Source organism: Schistocerca gregaria, chromosome 6 (genome assembly GCF_023897955.1).
Source record: "Schistocerca gregaria isolate iqSchGreg1 chromosome 6, iqSchGreg1.2, whole genome shotgun sequence".
NCBI classification, from domain to species: domain Eukaryota; kingdom Metazoa; phylum Arthropoda; class Insecta; order Orthoptera; family Acrididae; genus Schistocerca; species Schistocerca gregaria.
Genome location: NC_064925.1, coordinates 503,800,432 through 503,825,448, shown reverse-complemented (window position 1 = coordinate 503,825,448; position 25,017 = coordinate 503,800,432). Strand labels below are relative to the sequence as shown.

General features: G+C 40.7%; 1 protein-coding gene across 2 annotated transcripts in view; it reads right to left on the bottom strand.

The window, feature by feature from the left end:
• Window positions 1-25,017, bottom strand: part of LOC126277917 (protein YIPF6) — a 76,963-nt gene that overhangs the window by 23,482 nt on the left and 28,464 nt on the right. For both annotated transcript variants that reach the window (XM_049977486.1, XM_049977487.1), the window contains exons 3-5: window positions 24,460-24,538; window positions 24,338-24,380; window positions 23,477-23,608 (exon numbers count right to left, since the gene is read on the bottom strand). In XM_049977486.1, the coding sequence (XP_049833443.1) occupies window positions 23,477-23,608; window positions 24,338-24,380; window positions 24,460-24,538 (254 nt within the window). The remainder of the gene's footprint in view (window positions 1-23,476; window positions 23,609-24,337; window positions 24,381-24,459; window positions 24,539-25,017) is intronic.

Genomic DNA, 25,017 nt, shown 5'->3' with positions numbered 1-25,017 from the left:
AAAATAGTATCTTCGTAACAACTAAAAGTGAAACTTACAAGGAGACCACATGGCAATCAGATTTTTGTAAATTATTATATTTATGGTGTATGAAGTTCAGAAAACAAATATCAGTCTGGCAAACCAGTTCATCCAATTAATTAAAATAAAAAAAAAAATCACAAGAAAACCATATTTGAAGTTTTCTGAGCAAACTGAAAACTACAAAGTAGGTTTCATTTTTCAGTTGGTTGTGAGGCTCCTTGGTAGAATTCTTGCCTGCTAGGCAGGAAGGCTAGACTCAGCTCTCAGCGAAAAGGAATTTTTAAGCAATGTTGCACATTCTATGAGGATTTCCATGAAGTGTAAAGATGGCAGGAAATGAGTAGTGTGTCAGACTGGCAATTGCTGGTTTGAGTCTAGTTTCAGTAATAACTTCTTTCTTTTTTTTCCATTCAGTTTGAATACCTACATCATTTAACCTTTTCGACCCTCTGGCTACAACTGTGTATGTTAATATTTACTGTGTCATCTGCAACGTAAGTATTATTTTCCAGTGGAAACCAGCAGTACACATTTGTGAATGTTCAATCTTTTCATCATGTGGAAGTACTGCCAGCTGTTGGGCATCACTATGAAAATACCAGTAAGGCAATACAGCAGAGTGCAGAAGCTCGTAATAGTGTGCAGCATCTCGTGCCCATCAGAATACACAGATGTGATTGGTTCACTATATTCCATGGTATAACTGAATATTGTTATTATACAGGGTGTTTATAAATGAATATTGGGGTTTTAATGCTTTATAATATTTATTTTATTAAACTTACAGTTATAAATGATATGTCAAATGAAAGAGCAACTCAAATAGTTTTATGAAGAACCTTATTAAATGTTCAATGTGAGCACAATTTGTCACACGGCACACATCAAGTCTATAGCTGAATTCTTCCCAAATGTCGTAAGTGTGTCTTCAGTGATTGTAGCAACAGCTGCTTCAATCTGCTCTCTTAATTCAGTGAGGTCTGCTGGTAGCAGAGGCATGTACACACAATCCTTGATGAAGCCCCAAAGGAAAAAATCACATGCAAAGCAAGCCCTGTCATTGGGCACCCTGCGGCCTATCCAGTGCTTGGCTACAGTGAAGTTCAACCAATCACGTACTTCGCTATGCCAATGCTCACATTGAAAATTTATAAGGTTCATGGTAAAACTGAGTTGCTTCATTTGACATATCATTTATAACTGTAAGTTTAATGTAATAAATATAAAGCGTTAAAACTCCAATATTCATTTATAAAAACCCTGTACAATGGAAAATTCAGGATGGAATGTAAAATCATCATTCCTTCCCTGTTCCTATTCCAGCATGACACAGCCCTCTATTCCACCAGTGCACCCAGTCCTGCTACACCCCTCCCCCTCACCCCCGCCACCTACCATCTCTCCACCTTATCCCTGCATGCTCCCAAGCAGCACTTTACCGTCTTCCACCCCTAACCTGCTATCCCTCCCCCTGCCTGCCCCAGCCTCCTTCTTACCCCCACTCAGTTGCCTCTACCAACATGCACTGCTGCTGCTGCTGCTGCTACTACTGCTCACAGTCTGGCTTCAGCTGCCAGAGACTGTGGTCACATGTGTGTGACTGTTTGGTCTGTTTTGGACAAAGGCTTTGTTGGCCGAAAGCTTATTTTGTGACAGTTTTTTTTGTGCCTATCTGCGACTCAGCATCTCCGTTATATGGTGAGAAGCAACTATCCATTCATTACATTGGACAATATAAGGTAATTGGATACATAAAAGAAAAGAAAATCTACTCACCAAGCGGTGGCAGAATTACTGTCCAGCAAGTCTCCCCTTACATGCCGTTCTGGATGACTTTCCCAAAATCTACCTCTTTTCCTAGAAATCTTCAGTCCTTTTCCTTCATGCCTTTCCTTCCCCTTCAACCCTTCTGTCTGAAGAAGGAGCCACTGGCTGTGAAAGCTTGCCTCATTATAATCTTTTATATGTGTGTTCTGCTGCCGCTTGGTAAGTAGTTTTCTTTTCTTATCTATCCAATTACCTTATTTTGTCAAAAATTGATTTCTTTCATACTACTGAATATTGTTGTCGTTATTTTGCATGGTAATTATTGAATGATCATTTACTATTTATTACAATAGAGAATATTTGTAATTAGTTATTTTAGTTCATAAAATGACGCCAAGAGAAACAATATGTTTTTTTGAAACCAAGTACATATTTTTGTATGAATCTTGCATCTAAAATAATTTTTAAAAATTACCTAAGAGCACTACCACAAATTACCTAAGAGCAATACCACATAAGTAAAAATTTTCTTTCTTCCAGAAAAAAATTGGGTCTGAAAGGATTAAATACAAATTCATCAAGTATATGCTAATTAATACATATTTAATGGTAATTTTTATGAAAAATCTATGTTCATATTTCTAATTATGTATCATGCGCAACAGCCCAGTTTTCATTGTGCAAATATAAAATTCTTAATTACAGATCTTCTACAAATGACTGTTAATAAAGTTGGTTAAATCAAAAAACATCATAAATCATTTTTTCGTCTTTCTGTATTTTATGCTTCATGGATCAAACATGCATCTTTGTTTAAAAATTTACTGCAGCCAGAAATTGAACCCAGACTTCCCTCTTGGTAGATGAGCATTCTACTGTTGAGCCACATGGTCCACCAGAAAAGTGACCTTGCTTTAACATACACTCCTGGAAATGGAAAAAAGAACACATTGACACCGATGTGTCAGACCCACCATACTTGCTCCGGACACTGCGAGAGGGCTGTACAAGCAATGATCACACGCACGGCACAGCGGACACACCAGGAACCGCGGTGTTGGCCGTCGAATGGCGCCAGCTGCGCAGCATTTGCCACCGCCGCCGTCAGTGTCAGCCAGTTTGCCGTGGCATACGGAGCTCCATCGCAGCCTTTAACACTGGTAGCATGCCGCGACAGCGTGGACGTGAACCGTATGTGCAGTTGACGGACTTTGAGCGAGGGCGTATAGTGGGCATGCGGGAGGCCGGGTGGACGTACTGCCGAATTGCTCAACACGTGGGGCGTGAGGTCTCCACAGTACATCGATGTTGTCGCCAGTGGTCGGCGGAAGGTGCACGTGCCCGTCGACCTGGGACCGGACCGCAGCGACGCACGGATGCGCGCCAAGACCGTAGGATCCTACGCAGTGCCGTAGGGGACCGCACCGCCACTTCCCAGCAAATTAGGGACACTGTTGCTCCTGGGGTATCGGCGAGGACCATTCGCAACCGTCTTCATGAAGATGGGCTACGGTCCCGCACACCGTTAGGCCGTCTTCCGCTCACGCCCCAACATCGTGCAGCCCGCCTCCAGTGGTGTCGCGACAGGCGTGAATGGAGGGACGAATGGAGACGTGTCGTCTTCAGCGATGAGAGTCGCTTCTGCCTTGGTGCCAATGATGGTCGTATGCACGTTTGGTGCCGTGCAGGTGAGCGCCACAATCAGGACTGCATATGACCGAGGCACACAGGGCCAACACCCGGCATCATGGTGTGGGGAGCGATCTCCTACACTGGCCGTACACCTCTGGTGATCGTCGAGGGGACACTGAATAGTGCACTGTACATCCAAACCGTCATCGAACCCATCGTTCTACCATTCCTAGACCGGCAAGGGAACTTGCTGTTCCAACAGGACAATGCACGTCCGCATGTATCCCGTGCCACCCAACGTGCTCTAGAAGGTGTAATTCAACTACCCTGGCCAGCAAGATCTCCGGATCTGTCCCCCATTGAGCATGTTTGGGACTGGATGAAGCGTCGTCTCACGCGGTCTGCACGTCCAGCACGAACGCTGGTCCAACTGAGGCGCCAGGTGGAAATGGCATGGCAAGCCGTTCCACAGGACTACATCCAGCATCTCTACGATCGTCTCCATGGGAGAATAGCAGCCTGCATTGCTGCGAAAGGTGGATATACACTGTACTATTGGCGACATTGTGCATGCTCTGTTGCCTGTGTCTATGTGCCTGTGGTTCTGTCAGTGTGATCATGTGATGTATCTGACCCCAGAAATGTGTCAATAAAGTTTCCCCTTCCTGGGACAATGAATTCACGGTGTTCTTATTTCAATTTCCAGGAGTGTATTAAAGATGCTTGGAAAACTTCAAGGTCGATTTTCTCCCAAGAAATTTTGAGAGCTGCATCTAACTGCTTTAGATGATTGATATTTGTGTTCTGAACTTCCCATGCCACAAAAATAAAAAATCTGAATACCGTGTTGTCTCCTTCTTAGCAAAAGTGGGGACAAGCAATAGTATATTATGTACTGTGTGCATTATGGTTCCAGAGATCTTTAAATTTACTGATGTTACAATGTTATTCCATTGAAGACCAAACAATGGTAGGATGCTCTGGTATCTGTGGGATTCCATAAATTCTGTAGACTCATTACATCATGAGGAGTTGACACCCTGTGTGTCCTGGAAATGGTGGATGTACTAAAGGTTTATATCACTAGTGTAGTAACTTCATGGTGGACTGTTGCAAGTATATACAGGTAAGATGAACTATCTGATCCATAAACCACCATATGTTTTTCACCAACTGCGACAAAATAATACAGGGGCTCACAAAACTACAATAAATGAAGAGTGAGTGAGAATGCCTTTGGTCACAAATTTTTGGGTTTTATTCCACTGCATGATGTTTTTCAGACCCTTTGGATCCATCACCAGAGGCAAATGAATTTAATACATTATTTACTTCTGCTTTTGAATAAGGTGATGTGAAATGTATGTTCCAAAAGATCGAGGAATGATAAAAATGTTCTTTCTGGATCTTTAGGAACATACATTTCACATCATCCCTCTCAAGAGCTGAAGTAAATAATGTATTAACATGATTTGCACCTGATGATGGATCCACATGGTCTGAAATGTGTCATGTGATTTAATAAAATACAAAAATTTGTGACTGAAGGCATAATTATTCGGATTTCCAGTGTATTTAATACAGTCACATCCACAACTGCAAAACATGGAGAAAACTAGATGCACCACATGGGTTTCACATGCTCCCCAACTCCTGTGACTGATTTAATTTAAAATGAGTATTATGGGGGACAGCAATTTCAGAACCACCAGGTGTGGCAACTACATAAGTTTAGGATCAAAAATGATACCATGGACAATTGTTTAAATTTAAAATCACGTCTCTCACTATAATTTCTGGAGGATCAAAAGAAAATGAACTGTTTAAAAGAACAAATTTTCGTCAGAAAAATTTAAAATTAATGTTTTTTGGCCATTCCTGTAGCATTTAATTGTAAGTCGTTACTAGAGTGTTGTTACTGGAAGGTCAGAGTACAAATCTGATGAGTCATTCACTTATCAACAACAATGAATGGGGGTCTTTATTGTGGATGTCATTGGAAAAGGAATGGCCATTTAAAAAAAACACCAACAACGATGAAGTCTCATGAAGCGAAGTTGGTGCAACTGTCCTAAGGATAATATCCTACCAAGTAGTATAATAAGCCATCTCAGCATTCAAAAATACCTATTATAGGAAAACCTGTTTTATTGCCACCTTTAACAAGTTAAGATAACCAACAGTGCAATTATGATATCTCTCATGAACTCACATTGAAAGTAATTAAATGGCTATTATGTTTCTAAGGTCTAGAGTAGGCACGAGTTGCCCAAAGCAAGGAAGGACAGGGCATGCCCTGTGTAATATCAAAAAGAGAGGACCATTATTCAGACGTAAGGGCACGATGTTACCACCATAACACTGAATGGCGACTGACCTCGTAGAATCCGATGGATATGTTGTTTCATGATAAATGTTGTCCAGAAGGTCTTATAATTATATTTTTCCCTGCGACATTTAAGTCTCTTCCTTATCTATGATAATGACTGAAGCAGAAGAAATGAATTAAAATTTGTGCTGCAGCCAGGACTCAAACCTGGGTCTTCTTGCTTGCTTGGCAGAAACGCTAACCGTTTCACTACCACATCACACTATGGTTAACATACGAACTACCCAACTTGAGTAAAGCTGAGTAACAATGTAAGGGAAAATAAGCAGGAGATACTACTCCTGACACACCTGTCACACTGGGCAGCCTATATCGCACAGAGTGAAAATACATGTTTTTGCCCCCACCTCTGCTCTTATCGGCGATATCAAGTTATAAATTCCATAGTGTTGATACTCGTCAAGTTTTCTGCTGGTGTGCCTAATTTGGTTGAATTACTATTTCTATCCCCCCTCCCCGTGAACCACAGACCTTGCCGTCGGTGGGGAGGCTTGCGTGCCTCAGCGATACAGATGGCCATACAGTAGGTGCAACCACAGCAGATGGGTATCTGTTGAGAGGCCAGACAAATGTGTGGTTCCTGAAGAGGGGCATCAGCCTTTACAGCAGTTGCAGGGGCAACAGTCTGGATGACTGACTGATCTGGCCTTGTAACACTAACCCAAACGGCCATGCTGTGCTGGTACTGTGAATGGCTGAAAGCAAGGGGAACTACAGCCGTAATTTTTCCCAAGTGCATGCAGCTTTACTGTATGGTTAAAGGATGATGGCGTCCTCTTGGGTAAAATATTCCCGAGGTAAAATAGTCCCCCATTCGGATCTCCAGGCGGGGACTAATCAAGAGAATGTCATTATCAGAAGAAAGAAAACTGGTGTTCTACGAATTGGGCGTGAAATGTCAGAACCCTTAATCGGGCAGGTAGGTTAGAAAATTTGAAAAGGGCAATGGATAGATTAAAGTTAAATATAGTGGGAATTAGCGAAGTTCGGTGGCAGGAGGAACAAGACTTTTGGTCACGTGAATACAGGGTTATAAATACAAAATCAAATAGGGGTAATGCAGGAGTAGGTTTAATAATGAATAAAAAAATAGGAGTGCAGGTAAGCTATTACAAACAACATAGTGAATGCCTTATTGTGGCCAACATAGACACGAAGCCCATGCCTACTACAGTAGTACAAGTGTATATGCCAACTAGCTTTGCAGATGATGAAGAAATTGAAGAAATGTATGGTGAAATAAATTATTCAGTTAGTGAAGGGAGACAAAATTGAATAGCCATGGGTGACTGGAATTCAATAGTAAGAAAAGGTAGAGATGAAACATAGTAAGTGAATATGGATTGTGGTAAGAAATGAAAGAGGTAGCTGGCTGGTAGAATTTTGCACAGAGCATAACTTAATCATAGGTAACACTTGGTTCAAGAATCATACAAGAAGGTTGTATACATGGAAGAATCCTGGAGATAATAGAAGGTATCAGATAGATTATATAATGGTACGACAGAGATTTAGGAACCAGGTTTTAAATTGTAAGACATTTCCAGGGGCAGATGTGGACTCTGACCACAAACTATTGGTTATGAACTGTAGATTAAAACTGAAGAAACTGCAAAAAGGTGGGAATTTAAGGAGATGGGACCTGAATAAACTGATTAAACCAGAGGTTGTACAGAATTTCAGGGAGAGTATATGGGAACAATTGACAAGAATGGGGGAAAGAAATACAGTAGAAGAAGAATGGGTGACTTTGAGGGTTGAAGTAGTAAAGGTAGCAGAGGCTCAAGTAGCTAAAAAGACAAGGGCTAGTAGAAACCCTTGGGTAACAGAAGAAGGATTGAATGTAATTGATGAAAGGAAAAAGTATAAAAATGCAGTAAATGAAGCAGGCAAAAAGGAATACAAACATCTCAAAAATTAGATGAAAGGAAGTGCAAAATGGCTAAGCAGGGATGGCTAGAGGACAAATGCAAGGATGTAGAGGCTTATCTTACTACGGGTAAGATAGATACTGCCTACAGGAAAATTAAAGAGACCTTTGGAGAAAAGAGAACCACTTGTATAATTATCAAGAGCTCAGCTAGAAACCCAGTTCTAAGGAAACAAGGGAAAGGAGAAATGAGGAGGGAGTATATGGAGGGTCTATACAAGAGTGATGTACTTGAGGGCAATATTATGGAAATGGAAGAGGATGTAGATGAAGATGAAATGGGAGATAGGATACTACGTGAAGAGTTTGACAGAGCACTGAAACACCCAAGTTGGAACAAGGCCCCGGGAGTAGACAACATTCCATTAGAACTGCTGACAGCCTTGGGAGAGCCAGTCCTGACAAAACTGTACCATCTGGTGAGCAAAATGTATGAGAAAGGCGAAATACCCTTAGACTTCAAAAGAATATAATAATTCCAATAGGCCGGCTGGAGTGGCCGAGCGGTTCTAGGTGCTACAGTCTGGAACTGCGCGACCGCTATAGTCGCAGGTTCGAATCCTGTCTCGGGCATTGATGTGTGTGATGTCCTTAGGTCAGTTAGGTTTAAGTACTTCTATGTTCTAGGGGACCGATGACCTGAGCAGTTAAGTCCCATAGTGCTCAGAGCCATTTTAACCAACCAATTCCAATACCAAAGAAAGCAGGCGTTGACAGATGTGAAAATTACCAAACTATCAGTTTAATAAGTCAGGGCTGCAAAATACTAACGCAAATTCTTTACAGACAAATGGAACGACTGGTAGAAGATGACCTCAGGGAAGATCAGTTTGGATTCCGCAGAAATATTGGAAAACGTGAGGCAATACTAACCCTATGACTTATCTTAGAAGCTAGATTAAGAAAAAGCAAACCTATGTATCTAGCATTTGTAGACTCAGAGAAAGCTTTTCATAATGTTGAGTGGAATACTCTCTTTCAAATTCTGAAGGTGGCAAGGGTAAAATACAGGGAGCAAAAGGATATTTACAAATCGTACAGAAACCAGATGGCAGTTATAAGAGTTGAGGGACATGAAAAGGCAGCAGTGGTTGGGAAGGGAGTGAGACAGGTTTGTAGCCTCTCCACGATGTTAATCAATCTGTATATTGAGCAAGCAGTAAAGGAAACAAATGAAAAATTTGGAGTAGGAATTTAAATCCATGGAGAAGAAATAAAACTTTGAGGCACGCCGATGACATTGTAATTCTGTCAGAGACAGCAAATGACTTGGAAGGGCAGTTGAACGGAATGGACAGTGTCTTGAAAAGAGGATATAAGATGAACATCAACAAAAGCAAAACGAGGATAATGGAATGTAGTCGAATTAAATCAGGTGATGCTGAGGGAATTACATTAGGAAATGAGACACTTACAGTAGTAAAAGAGTTTTGCTATTTGGGGAGCAAAATAACTGATGATGGTCGAAGTAGAGAGGATATAAAATGTAGCCTCGCAATGGCAAGGAAAGCGTTTCTGAAGAAGAGAGTATAGATTTAAGTGTCAGGAAGTCGTTTCTGAAAGTATTTGTATGGAGTGTAGCCATGTGTGGAAGTGAAACATGGGCAATAAGTAGTTTGGACAAGAAGGTTTTGAAATGTGGTGCTACAGAAAAATGCTGAAGATTAGATGGGTAGATCACATAACTAGTGAGGAGGTACTGAATACATTTGGGGAGAAGAGAAATTTGTGGCACAACTTGACTAGAAGTAGTGATCGGTTGGTAGGACATGTTTTGAGGCATCAAGGGGTCACCAATTTAGTATAGTAGGGCAGCGTGGAGGGTAAAAATCATAGAGGGAGACCGAGAGATGAATACAATAAGCAGATTGAGAAGGATGTAGGTTGCAGTAAGTACTGGCAGATGAAGAAGCTTGCACTGGATAGAGTAGCATATAGAGCTGCATCAAAGCAGTCTCAAGACTGAAGACCACAACAACTATTTTTATTTGTATAAACAACATGCCATAGGTGTTAGAATATCATTAATACCATAAGTAATCAGTCCAGTCTCATGCTTGTGGATCACAAATTTTCATGGACTTAGCAGGAAGTAAAATTTCCTGTGCGCAAAAAGAATTTAAACTTTCCTATATATAACTTACTGATAACACATTGTTACTTCTTAACTTCCAATCAGGAAATTCACAATGAAGCATTAAAACTTGATGACCTAAATGAGATAATTTGCACTACGCATTCAAAACAATTCAGACAGCCAACCAATTTCAAGGAACATCCCAGGTGTAATAATCTAACCAATATCCCCTAGCATAAGACATGCCTAAATGCTACAGCTTTTGATGCCCATCACTGTGTTGTTTGTCAATGTTATCCAAACCCTTTTGGCCAATAAGGCCTTTGTCAACAACACACACACACACACACACACACACACACACACACACACACACAAAACTGTAGTCTCAGGCAACTGAAAGTGGTGGTTTCAGTTGCCTGAGACTAAAGGCGTGTGTGTGTGTGTGTGTGTGTGTGTGTGTGTGTGTGTGTGTGTTTGTACACATGGGTGTGCACGTATGTCTTTTCTATTGTTCATGAAGGCTTTAATGGCCAAAAGCTATAATTGTGAGAGTCTTTTTGTTGTGCCTATCTGTGACTCAGCATCTCCACTATATGGTGAGTAACAACTTTCCTTATCATAATATTGTTACAGTCCAGCCTTGATTTTCCATTGTTTGATTTTTTTTCCAAATCTGCAGTAGAATCACTTCCTGCCAACAACTCTCATCATTACACACTGAAGCACCAAAGAAACTGCAGTCAGAAACGCCTATATAAGACAAAAAGTGTCTGGTGTAGTTGTTAGATCAGTTACTGCTGCTACAATGGTAAGTTATCAAGATTTAAGCGAGTTTGAATATAGTGTTATAGTCAGCGCACAAGCGATGGGACACAGCATCTTCGAGGTAGCGATGAAGTGGAGATTTTCCCGTACAACCATTTCACGAATGTACTGAGAATATCAGGAAACCAGTCAAACATCAAATCTCCGACATCGCTGCATCCAGAAAAGAATTCTGCAAGAATGGGACCAACAACAACTGATGAGAATTGTTCAGGGTGACAGAAGTGCAACCCTGCCACAAATTGCTGCAGATTTCAGTACAGGTCCATCAGCATGTATCAGCGTTTGAACCATTCAACGAAACATCATCAATAAGGGCAGGAGCCCCTGATGACTGTGTGACACAAAGCTTTAGCCTCATCTGGGCCCGTCAACACCGAAATTGGTCTGCTGATGATTGGAAACATGTTGCCTGGTCAGACGAGTCTTATTCCAAATTGTATCGAGTAGATCGACATGTACGGGCATGGAGACAACCTCATGAATCCAGGGACCCAGCAGTGGACTGTTCAAGCTGGTGGAGGCTCGGTAATGGTGTTGGGCATGTGCAATTGGAGTTATATGGGACCCTTGGTACTGCTAGATACGGCGGACAGGTGACATGTACATAAGCATCTTGTCTGATCACCTGCAGCCAATCATGTCCGTGGTGCATTCCAACGGACTTGGGCAATTCCAGCAGGACAATGCAACACCCCAATGTCCAAAATTGCTACAGAGTGGCTCCAGGAACAATCTTCTGAGTTTAAACACTTTCACTGGCCACCAAACACCCCAGACGTGAACATTATTGAGCATATCTGGGATGCTTCGCAGCATGCTGTTCAGAAGAAATCACCCTCTCGTCCTTTTATGGATTTATGGACAGCCCTGCAGGATTCATGGTATTAATTCCATCCAGCACTACTTCAGAAATCAGTCAAGTCCACACCGTGTCACACTGCAGCACTTCTGCATGCTCGCGGGGTCCCTACACGATATTAGGCAGGTGTACCAGTTTCTTTGGCTCTTCAGCATATATGCATGCTATCATCATGTTTGACGTGTTTCAGAAAACTCACTAGGGTTGATTAGCCGCATCTGTGGGAACTTGGCATTTTTCAGAAAACTCACTCAGGCTGATTAGCCACATCTCTGGGAACTTGACCAACTTAAAATGGAAATATATCATTAAGGTTTGTTGAAACTTTGAAATCCAACCACACAAATGTCTGTGTCCTCTGTCTTTTAGCACAAATGAGCTCAATGAGTTGCAATTAGCATGTAGTCCCCCTCCACAAAACCTAACAATAGGAAGTTTAATTTCAAGCAGTAATTGAGGCTTCACTTTCTGAAACTTCTCATCAATTTATTTAACTTTCAAGTTTTCTGTTGTTGCCATCAACATAGCTGATCAGTCACACATACAACCAACAAACCCCCATAAAAGGTCAAGTTCAGGTAGAATCTTTCAATAAGTAGTCAGAACAAACCCATTTTCTGTCCCAAGCAGCTCTTCAGCTGAGAATACTTTTATTCTAGGCGCATCTGCTGCTGTCAGGAAACTGATAATTTTATAGACCATGAATTCCCACCAATATTTTGCCTTGGATCAACCTGTCCAAATAACTTTGAAGCTCACATAATATTTTCTACAGAACTCAGTTCCACATTTATACCTACACCAACATATGCAGTTTGCATACTGAAAAGCTGTCAAATTGGAATTAGACAGGCTGCTAAATGAAAGTGTTACAGAATCAGTAACATCCAATGAATGGTCAACTCCATTAGTAACAGTTCAAACCTGTGCAAGTTTCAGATCAACCATGAAGGCCTAATCACAAATAGACATTTATCCTATTCCTCATCTGGAAGAACAAAATAATAAAAATGGGGTAGAGGGAGGGGCAGACTTGGCTAACAATTACCTTCAGTTACGAGGCAACAGTTACACCAGTAACTTTCCAAATTAGTGTCAATGGTCTGCAGCCAGATAATGATGGGAGGCAGCTCACCATATTCTGCTGCCTGTGACATAAAAATGCCTGAGCTGGCAAGGTGAAAGAAAGCCTCCACTCTGCCAAGTGCAGATTACAACATTCTGGCCCCTGTCAACTGTTGCTGGACTTGGACATGAGTGAAAGCAATGCCTTTTCACAATAAATTTAAGATGGACCAGTATAAATACAGGCCACCCAGACCCTACAGCTACCAAGACCAAGAAGTAACCCACACCTGCTGTAGACCTAATATGGGCCATATACTCTGAAGTACAACTAAATGCTGCCTTGTTATCCGCTTGTCTATGGACTGTGCCTAGCCCTGACACTGCCAAGACCTGAACTGGAACATTTTAACTGGAGACAACTGCTGGTTCATGTCAACTGACTCCAGGTTGCCTTCCAGGGGTCCTTGGTTTGTTGCCTATGCTTGGTTGCCTCGTGTAATTGACCTGCTACAAGCTGATGGCTGGTCTCTACATCAATGCTTAATGGCATCGTCAGTCCACACCCAAGGTTTCTGCCGCTCTGCACCTACTGATTGCAGGCCTGACGCAGCTCTACACTAACAGAGGTGCAGACACTGCTCATTTGTTACATCAGCCTTCCCCAGCCTGACGCCCACCTCCTACTGCCAAATACTTAGCTCAGCACGCATCTGTGCCCAGGGTCCTCACATGCCACTAGGACTCTGTCCAGACCGACAGTATGAATTCAGCTGAATAAATCATGTTGCCACTACTACCACCTTCAACGACATCCAGCTATGAGACCAGTAATGGCTGGACCATCCTGAACTGAATACAATGAAGCATCCCTAAAATTTTTAGTAATTCTGAATCGTATCATAATGGTTCATGGTGTGGGTTCCTGTAGTCATGTCCTAGTTCATGAACCACGGGCAATGTATGAGTGGCCAAGTAAGTGGTCCCGGCAGTCGGGATACCAGTTACTTTGGAATAAGGGTGGGCATCTCGGACATATTCTGAGTCGTGGTCACCTTTGTGATTATACGGCAAATACTACCAAATCCACCGGTTAGTCCCTCAACTGTTAGGGGTAATACCCAATGGGACTCAGGGCAAGTAAGGCTAGCAACCTGCTCCCCTGGTACTTTAAATATGATGCTGGCAACAATCAGAGCAAAATGCCTCGGACCTTGGTAGGTGACAGAGTCCCACCTCTAACTGACAAACCGGGGACTCCTATGATACGACTTGGCAAACAAATGGTAATGAGATGGGGAGCTATTAATATCAATGGGGGCTACTCTGGGAAGAAGGAACAGCTGGCAGAGGCTGCAAGTAAGATGGGGCTGGACGTTTTAGCTGCTAGTGACATTCGGGTAAGAGGTGAGAAAGAAGAGGAAGTGGGAGAATACAAGGTCTACCTGTCAGGAGTCAAAGCAGGAATAGCACAATGGGGTGTAGGGCTTTACATCAGGAAAGAAATGGAACCCAGCGTAGTTGCAATAAAGTATGTAAACGAACGACTGATGTGGATAGATTTGACAGTGTCTAGCAAGAAAATTAGGATTGTGTCAGTATATTCACATTGTGAAGGGACAGATCAAGATAAGATGGATAGTTTTTATGAGGCACTCAGTGATGTAGTTGTTAGAGTGAAGGACAAGGACAGTGTTCTGCTCATGGGTGATTTTAACGCCAGGATTGGAAATCGAACAGAAGGGTATGAAAAAGTTATGGGTAAATTTGGAGAGGATATGGAGGCCAACAGGAACGGGAAACAACTCTTGGATTTCTGTGGCAGTATGGGCTTAGTAATCACAAACTCTTTTTTTAAACATAAGAACATTCACCGATATACTTGGGAAGGCAGGGGAACCAGATCTGTCATTGACTATATAACAACAGATCAGGAATTCAGGAAGGCTGTGAGGGACACACGTGTATTCAGGGGATTCTTTGATGACATTGATCATTATTTCATCTGCAGTGAAGTTGGGATTGCGAGGCCGAAAGTGCAAGTGGTCAGGTCCATATGTAGCAGGATAAGAGTGGAGAAACTTCAGGATAAGGAAATCAGGCACAAGTACATAACAGCGATCTCAGAAAGGTACCAGTTAGTTGAATGTAGTCAATTACAGTCATTGGAAAAGGAATGAACAAGGTACAGGGACACAGTACTAGAAGTGGCTAAAGAATGTCTTGGAACAGTAGTGTGTAAAAGCAGGAAGAAGCAAACGGCTTGGTGGAATGACACAGTCACGGCAGCCTGTAAAAGGAAGAAGAAGGCGTATCAAAAATGGCTACATACTAGAACTCAGGTAGACAGAGAAAGTTATGTTGAAGAAAGAAACAAAGCCAAACAGATAATTGCAGCATCCAAGGAGAAATCTTTTGTGGTTGGCAGGAGAGCCAACCATGTTCCTAAAGGAGGCCGAAATGCATGCGTTTTATCTCACGCAGGCTGGCATGAGGTCTGGAACATGACAAGGGAATTAGAATTGAGAAAAACGGACGTAGCTGGTGGAATACTTAACATTAATCCATTAATGGAGAACGTCGCTCTTTATGGTACATGATTTACAATATCATTAGTGCGGATACACTGGCGCCTTGCTACGTTGTAGCAAATAACGTAGCTGAATGCTATGCTAACTATCGTCTCGGCAAATGAGAGCGTAGAAGTCAGTGAACCATCGCTAGCAAAGTCGGCTGTACAACTGGGGCGAGTGCTACGAAGTCTCTCTAGACCTGCCATGTGGCGGCGCTCGGTCTGCAATCACTGATAGTGGCGACACGCGGGTCCGACGTATACTACCGGACCGCGGCCGATTTAAAGGCTACCACCTAGCAAGTATGGTGTCTGGCGGTGACACCACAAAATCTTGGGAAGACTTTGGAAACAGGTTGGAGACTATGGGTCAAGCTGCTGGAAAAAATACATTCTGGAGTGTAATTAGCAGTCTTCGAAAGGGAGGTAAGAAGGAAATGACAAGTATTGTGGACAGGTCAGGAAAACTGCTGGTGAATCCTGTGGATGCCTTGGGCAGATGGAGGGAATATTTTGAAGAGTTGCTCAATGTAGGTGAAAATACAATCAGTAATGTTTCAGATTTCGAGGTAGAATGGTATAAGAATGATGACAGAAATAGGATCACATTTGAGGAAGTGGAGAAAATGGTCAATAAATTGCAGTGCAATAAAGCAGCTGGGATGGATGAAATTAAGTCGGAACTCATCAAATACAGTGGAATGTCAGGTCTTAAATGGCTACACAGGATAATTGAAATAGCCTGGGAGTCGGGACAGGTTCCATCAGACTGGACAAAAGCAGTAATCACACCAATCTTTAAACATGGAAACAGAAAAGATTGTAACAACTACAGAGGTATCTCTTTAATCAGCGTTGTGGGTAAAATCTTCTCAGGTATTGTTGAAAGGAAAGTGCAAGTATTAGTTGAGGACCAATTGGATGAAAATCAGTGTGGATTTAGGCCTCTTAGAGGTTGTCAGGATAGATCTTTAGCTTGCGACAAATAATGGAGAAGTGTTATAAGTAGGACAGGGAATTGCATCTATGCTTTATAGATCTAGAAAAGGCATATGACTGGGTTCCTAGGAGGAAGTTATTGTCTGTTCTACGAGATTATGGAATAGGAGGCAAACTTTTGCAAGCAATTAAAGGTCTTTACATGGATAGTCAGGCAGCAGTTAGAGTTGACGGTAAATTGAGTTCATGGTTCAGAGTAGTTTCAGGGGTAAGACAAGGCTGCAACCTGTTGCCACTGTTGTTCATATTATTTATGGATCACTTTATGGATCATATGTTGAAAACAATAGACTGGCTGGGTGAGATTAAAATATGTGAACACAAAATAAGCAGTCTTGCATATCCGGATGACTTAGCTGTGATGGCAGATTCGATTGAAAGTTTGCAAAGTAATATTTCAGAGCTAGATCAGAAATGTAAGGACTATGGTATGAAGATTAGCATCTCCAAAACGAAAGTAATGTCAGTGGGAAAGAAATATAAATGGATTGAGTGGCAAATAGGAAGAACAAAGTTAGAACAGGTGGACGGTTTCAAGTACTTAGGATGCATATTCTCACAGGATGGCAACATAGTGAAAGAACTGGAAGTGAGGTGTAGCAAAGCTAATGCATTGAGCGCTCAGCTACGATCTACTCTCTTCTGCAAGAAGGAAGTCAGTGCCAAGACTAAGTTATCTGTGCACCGTTCAATCTTTCGACCAACTTTGTTGTATGGGAGCGAAAGCTGGGTGGATTCAGGTTACCTTATCAACAAGGTTGAGGTTACGGATATGAAAGTAGCTAGGATGATTGCAGGTACTAGTAGATGGGAACAATGGCAGGAGGGTGTCCACAATGAGGAAATCAAAGAAAATCTGGGAATGAACTCTATAGATGTAGCAGTCAGGGCGAACAGGCTTAGATGGTGGGGTCATGTTACACGCATGGGAGAAGCAAGGTTACCCAAGAGACTCATGGGTTCAGCAGTAGAGGGTAGGAGGAGTCGGGGCAGACCAAGGAGAAGGCACCTGGATTCGGTTAAGAATTATTTTGAAGTAATAGGTTTAACATCAGAAGAGGCACCAATGTTAGCACTGAATAGGGGATCGTGGAGGAATTTTATAAGGGGGCTATGCTCCAGACTGAACGCTGAAAGGCATAATCAGTCTTAAATGATAATGATGATCATAATTCTCACAACATTACAAAGATTTTTAAAACAACTAACTCACCATATTCCTACATGTTCTAATTAAGGTGCAGTTCTATTAGACTACAGAATGTAAACAACCATGTATCAAATATAAGAGCCTCTTAAAGTCTGGCCCCAGGCAAAATGGTATGGACACAGTTTCAGCAGTAGTACTGTACTGCACATGGTATTCTGGATTTATAGGTTTGGTTTGGTTGTTTGGGGAAGGAGACCAGACAGTGTGGTCATCGGTTTCATCGGATTGGGGAAGGATGTCGGCCGTGCCCTTTCAGAGGAACCATCCCGGCATTTGCCTGGAGTGATTTAGGGAAATCATGGAAAACCTAAATCAGGATGGCCGGACGCGGGATTGAACCGTCGTCCTTCCGAATGCGAGTCCAGCGTCTAACCACTGCGCCACCCCGCTCGGTGGATTTATAGGTTTTTATTTGTTCTTTTTTATTTTATTTGAAAAATACCAAAGTAAATATTGAGCTAAGGTAACCAAAAGCTATTAAACATTGAGATAGGTAGAAATTTAGCAGGCTGCCAGTCTCAGATAATATGCTGCTACTGATCAGCACCCCCTGACATCACCAGGAAGACAGCAGTGCTGCAGACTACAGTTCTCTGCCGTGCTAAGTGCTGACTCCAATGTTGTTTCTGGGTACTGTATTTTTTGTATCAATCATAAACAACTATAAATTTTAGCTTTGGTACATTCCATTAGAACTACTGACGGCCTTGGGAGAGCCAGTCCTGACAAAACTCTACCATTTGGTGAGCAAGATGTATGAGACAGGCGAAATACCCTCAGACTTCAAGAAGAATATAATAATTCCAATCCCAAAGAATGCAGGTGTTGACAGATTACCGAACTATCAGTTTAATAAGTCACAGCTGCAAAATACTAACACAAATTATTTACAGACGAATGGAAAAACTGGTAGAAGCCGACCTCGGGGAAGATCAGTTTGGATTCTGTAGAAATACTGGAACACGTGAGGCAATACTGACCTTACAACTTATCTTAGAAGAAAGATTAAGGAAAGGCAAACCTATGTTTCTAGCATTAATGATGTAGGCTGCTGTGCCATCCAACCTAGATGTGTGTTTTAAGTGGTTCCCACAGTGACTATTTATGTTGTTTCCCACATATGACAAGGTGAATACAGGACTGGTACCCATGACCCATCTCAGTTACATTGCTGTATTCTGCTACTAATGCGTATGAGTGTGAGTGTACTGAGAGTAGTGTCACACACATGTTTGTTTGAATTGGTCACCAACTGTACCAATGTGGGCCAGCCGCTGGAGGCCGCTGTGCGGCGCAGTCTACCGGAGACTCACATATATATACATGCGGAGCAGTGCGGACTGTCTCTCTCTAAATTATTCTAGTTTGTATCGGTCATATCAGTGTGCTGTGACTTGTCGAGTCCTGAGAGGCTATTTTCACTATAGTTCAGAGGTATGAATAAAGTGATATTTGTGTAACTTGGATCAGTTTTGTGTGTTACTTGGTTACTACATACATAACTTGCAAACATTTAGAAAACATTGTCACACCTGTACTTGAAATTACACTAGACACAGACACATGGAATACACTAATTTTTTCCCTTGGGAAGTGGTGGTGTCAAGAAGGGCATCTGGCCACCCACTGCCACAAACAGTGCCAAACCAAAATAAAATGCTGACCCTGTGAGGGCATGAGACAAGGCCAGGAAGAAGAAGAAGAAGAAGAAGAAGAAGAAGGTTTCACATCAGATGGTCAGAAAATTAATAAAAAAAAAAAAACGCCACTGATGTTACCTTACACAATAGTGCACAGCTGTTTTTATCATCTGTCATTTCTTGTCTACAGCATAATGTAAGTTGTGTATTCTTTCTGAATGAGTGCTGTACATATATAAGCATTGTCTCTTATCTCCTATTTAAAAAAATTCTACATCCCCACCATATTATCTATTAACATTGGTAGCGTCAGATATGCTTGATAACGGCCTAACATAAAGGCTGAAACCATTTGTGTGGACTTAATAAAGTTCTAATTAAACAACTGGAGAGGCTTTCGATTAATTGAACAACAGTTGTGGAATCAGCATCTTCCAAACTTGGAGAAATTAATACCTGCAGACTGTGTCAGGAAAGTGTGAGTATTCTTGGATGTAGCCATTACTGGAATTTCTAATGAACCAGTTAGTAGATGAAGGACTCATTTCACCAGATGTCATGACTTTGACAAAGAATTTAATAAAAGTTCTATTGGATCATCAGAAGAGTGATTCTTTTTTATTATTATTAATGCAGGATATTTTAAGAAGTTTTTGAAGGTTGTTTCATTACAATTGTAGAAATAAGAGCAAGTCTCTTGATATTTTAAAAAGAATTTTTTATTTCTGTAAACTCATCCACTGGTTTTGTTGGTGATCAAAGAAACATGGACCATTCTTACAGATTGACTGCTAGATTAATTAAAGATTGTCCAGACAACTATTTGTACAGATTTTGCGATCACCAACATTCCCACAGTATTCAAAGTATAAGTTAGGACCTACTGCATAAACATGAATGAGCAATAGTTGCTGAGGACTAAAGTCTGTCAACTATCTCTATTCCAGCTGAAGATTTAAAAACTGTGGAAAACTGTGTTCCACACAATATGCTTCTCCTTTCTCAGTAAGCATCTAATCTGCTCTGACATGAAAGGAGATGACAAAATAACTTTCACATCATAATTAACAGTCTAAAGTTTCATTTCATGAACTTCTGCAAGACATGACATGGCATGGCCATTAGCCTTAACTTTATTTCTACTAGTCGCTTCCTGGGGTCCACATTTTACTTACTTTCGCTAATATAGTGTAATGTGAAGTACATTCAGTGCTACCTACGAAGTCAATGTTTCTAATTTACTAGAGATAATGAATATAAAGCCATTAAGACACTTTTTCACACAGGTATTGCATCCAAGTGATGCTCTCTTTTTGTGATGACCAAGAGGCAAAAAAAATTGTAAGTATGTGCTTACAGATTCTCAGTGATATACAATTACTAACTAGTAAAAAACATACGATTTAATATCCACAAATGACATGTTATAACAAAGTTGCTAAAATCTATTACAGCATTCAGAATTTTATCTCTCAACTGGATATATTCTGTGAAGGGGCAATGTGCGGTTTCTATGTCTTACTTTGAGGCAGACCTAATGGCTCATTTTTCAAATCTCACATATAATCATCATGGAAGAAACAGTGTGAGCATATCCTTGCAAAACGAACATTTATTTTAGGCTCTCATTTGCGCCAAGATACCAAAATGCACTGAACAGTAACTTTTTCAAGAAACAGTAACTCATAACATCCCAAGTAGGTATGTTCTTACAACTAGCAATGCCTGTTCTGATTTGTTTCATTGGCAATTCAGTTTTCAGTGAAAAAGTAATAATTATAACACAAACAATGACCCTACCCACATACTAAACAAGCATTACTTGCAGACTTTGTGCTGCCCTCTCTCCCCAGTGACATAACTGTACGAAGCCCTGGCTGATTGTGTTTCGTGTGGAAAGCACGAATACACCTCCCTGATAAATATAACTAACGAAGCTGCAGCTTTTGCCAAAGCAACAGATTTCTTTCAGATTTCCTTGATTAAATTAAGCTAGCACAATCATGAATAATATTAAACTTATAGTGATAGTTTATTGTGAATATTATTGTGCCTTTTGTTAATGTATAGACTCAGACCACATCTATTAAGGATCACCTTCATGGCAAGATCTGGGAGTGGAACATGAAGGAAGAATGTATAAATGAGTGAATAAATGAATGAAACAATGGAAAATCCAGGATGGAGTAATGACAATATTATGAAAAAGATAGATTGCTACTCACCGTATAGCAGAGATGCTGAGTGGCAGATAGGCACAACAGAAAGGCTGTCAAACACTAAGTTTTCACATCAAAAAGGCCTTCTACCGAATTAGAGGTCTTGGCAGCCAGAGACTGTGGTCACATGCATGGAAGCTGCGTTCACATGAGTGTATATGTGTATGTTGTCTAATTTGGATGAAGGCCTTTTTTGGCTGAAAGCTTACTAGTATGGACCCTCTATATACCCCTTACACCTTTCTGCTTTCCCTTCTTTGCTTAGAACTGGGTTTCCGTCTGAGCTCTTGATATTCATGCAAGTGGTTCTCTTTTCACCATAGGTCTCTCTATTTTCCTGTACGCAGATACTACTTTACCCCTAGTGATATATGCCTCTACATCCTTACATTTATCTTTTAGCCATCCCTGCTTAGGCATTTTGCACTTCCTGTCAATCTCATTTTTGAGACATTTTTATTTCTTTTTGCCTGCTTCATTTACTGCATTTTTATATTTTCTCTTTTCGTCAATTAAATTCAATATTTCTTCTGTTCCCCACGGATTTCTACTAGCCCTCGTCTTTTTACCTACTTGAGCCTCTGCTGCCTTCACTATTTCATCTCTCAAAGCTACCCACTCTTCATCTACTGTATTTCTTTCCCCCATTCTTGTCAGTCGTTCCCTAATGCTCTCTCTGAAACTCTCTACAACCTCTGGTTCTTTCAGTTTATCCAGGTCCCATCTCCTTAAATTCCTATCTTTTTGCAGTTTCTTCGGTTTTAATCAACAGTTCAGAGGCCACATCTGCCCCTGGAAATATCTTACAATTTAAAACCTGGTTCTAAATCTCTGTCTTATTATCATATAATCTATCTGAAACCTTCCAGTGTCTCCAGGCCTCTTCCATGTATACAACCTTCTTTCATGATTCTTGAACCAAGTGTTAGCTACAATTAAGTTATGCTCTGTGCAAAATTCTACCATGCGGCTTCCTCTTTCATTCCTTACCCCCATTCCATATTCACCTACTACTTTTCCTACTCTTCCTTTTCCTACTATTGAATTCTAGTCTACCATGACTATTAAATCCTCATCTCCCTTCACTGTCTGAATAATTTCTTTTATCTCATCATACATTTGATCAATCTCTTCGTCATCTGCAGAGTTAGTTGGCAAATAAACTTTTACTACTGTGGTGGGTGTGGGCTTCGTGTCTATCTTTGCTGCAATAATGCATTCACTATGCTGTTGGTAGTAGCTTACCCACACTCCTATTTTTTTTAAATTCATTATTAAACCTACTCCTGCATTACCCCTATTTGATTTTGTATTTATAACCCTGTATTCACGTGACCAAAAGTCTTGTTCCTCCTGCCACCGAACTTCGCTAATTCCCACTATATCTAACTTTAATCTATCCATTGCAATTTTTAAATTTTCTAACCTACCTGCCCGATTAAGGGATCTGACATTCCACGCTCCAATCCGTAGAACACCAGTTTTCTTTCTCCTGATAATGACATTCTCTTGATTAGTCCCCGCCCGGAGATCAGAATGGGGGACTATTTTACCTCGGGAATATTTTACGCAAGAGGATGCCATCATCCTTTAACCATACAGTAAAGCTGCATGCCCTCGGGAAAAATTACGACTGTGGTTTCCCCTTGCTTTCAGCCGTTTGCAGTACCAGCACAGCAAGGCCGTTTGGGTTAGTGTTACAAGGCCAGATCAGTCATTCATCCAGACTGTTGCCCCTGCAACTGCTGTAAAGGCTGCTGCCCCTCTTCAAGAACCACATGCTCGTCAGGCCTCTCAACAGATATCCCTCCATTGTGGTTGCACCTACAGTACGGCTAACTGTTTATCACTGTATCGCTGAGGCACACAAGCCTCCCCACCAATGGCAAGGTCCATGGATCATTGGGGGTGGGGGGGTGAATAAATACCTACTACCTACAAAATCAACCTGTATTAGCAGTGTTTCAACATGGTCTAAGATGTTGGAACATTTATGTTTATTAGTTGGGCTAAAATTCTAATGATTAAAAGTCAATTTCAGATACGAATTATAATTAGTTGAGACATATCATCATCGAGGCAGAGCATTTAATAACAAAAAAGAGCAATTTTTTATAACTGTCTTCACAATGATCATATGTTTCCTGGTGCTTTAATATTAAATTTGGTAAAGCACATAAATAAATAAACAAACAACAATTAAATAGCAGACATGAAATGAATATTAGGCGAAAGAGTTACATGAAGCCACACTGTACTCACATATTTCCCCCAAGGAGCTTTGAATTCACTGTTACTATCATTGATCCAATCCAGACAATCACAAAAACCTCTGCAAATTCTGGCCCTCCATCTTTTGAATCATTTGCCACTTCAGATGAGCCTTGAAGAATCCTAAATAGAAGTAATGTTGAATGAAGAATGAACAATAAATACGAATTACAAACAATGTGCAATGATTATATGCGAAAGTTAAGACTGTGTGTTGTGATCAAGATTTGAACCCAGGTCCCTACCATTTCCAAGGCAGTGTGCTACCAGTTATGGCATTTGAGTTCTCCACATGGAATGACTCAAAGCTACAATTTGTCATCAGCTGCAGCAAATAATATGTATAGTATAATAATGTGCAAATTCAATGCAAAACTTACACAGGAGAGTCAAATAAATGATCCATATACCTGAATGTGAAGTGATAAAAATGTTCAATTCACGAAAATGGAAACTGTGATATGGCTGACAGTTATTCCAAACCAATAACTGAACTGGTAGCCTTCACTTTTGTACTTACAATCAACAAAATGACACTAAATGGACACATTACAGAAAGTAAGGCAAAGATTCAAATGTAATGGAACAGATATTATATTCCAGACACACAAAAGGCAAATAGTAAAGAAAAGCTCTTGATGAAGTAACAAAAATATTATTGTTATTCCATCCTGGATTTTTTATTCCTTGAAGTAGTGATTTCAAACTATTCTGAACTCTCAATATTTAGCTTTATGCAGTTAGGCTCAATATTTACTTCCATTTTCGTATAATATTTTTCATAAAATTTTAGTAAATGAAGTATGCTTATTTCCCTTTCTGCATTTTACTTTATTTAAACTAATTACTTACATAGCCATAAAAGTGCAGAGAAGTAATGGTCCCCAAAGATCCCCTGAAATTAATTTCAGAGATTGTAATGAAAAAATATATACGAGAGATTTACAAACATGCAGTAAGGAAATTTTACTCACATTCTTTTAACAGGCTTTTCTTTTCTTTGGGGTAGAGGACATGAAAGAACTTAATACCAACAGCCTTGAGGTCACGTAACTGTGAATAATAAGAAACTCTAGTAAATGTTTCCACTTTTTTACAACAGTACACACAGTCTAAATTGATTTTACAATATAATTATGGTAAGCATAAATATTACAATAGTACATGTAAGAATTTGAAATTGAACATAAAACAGGACTGTTCTTATTGAACCTGCTGATGACAAACAAAGAAAAACAGCAGTCTGCAATTATTCTACAAAGTCTCCTTCAATACAAATAGCTTTTCCAACAGACAGCTTCTAGATCCTTTCACTGAAGAGGAAAAAAACAGATGAATATAGCACACATGCCACTCATTGGTTTCATCATTACAGAAGTTGTGTCCTTCTAAATCCTCAATCACTAACTCAAATGCAGAAAAAACATTAGGATAAATCATAGCCAAAAGGACAGTGTTTAAGAGGTATCAAATAAATCTTATGGGGCTTACTTCTGTATAAGCCTACTTTACGCATCCTTCAAAATCTGTCA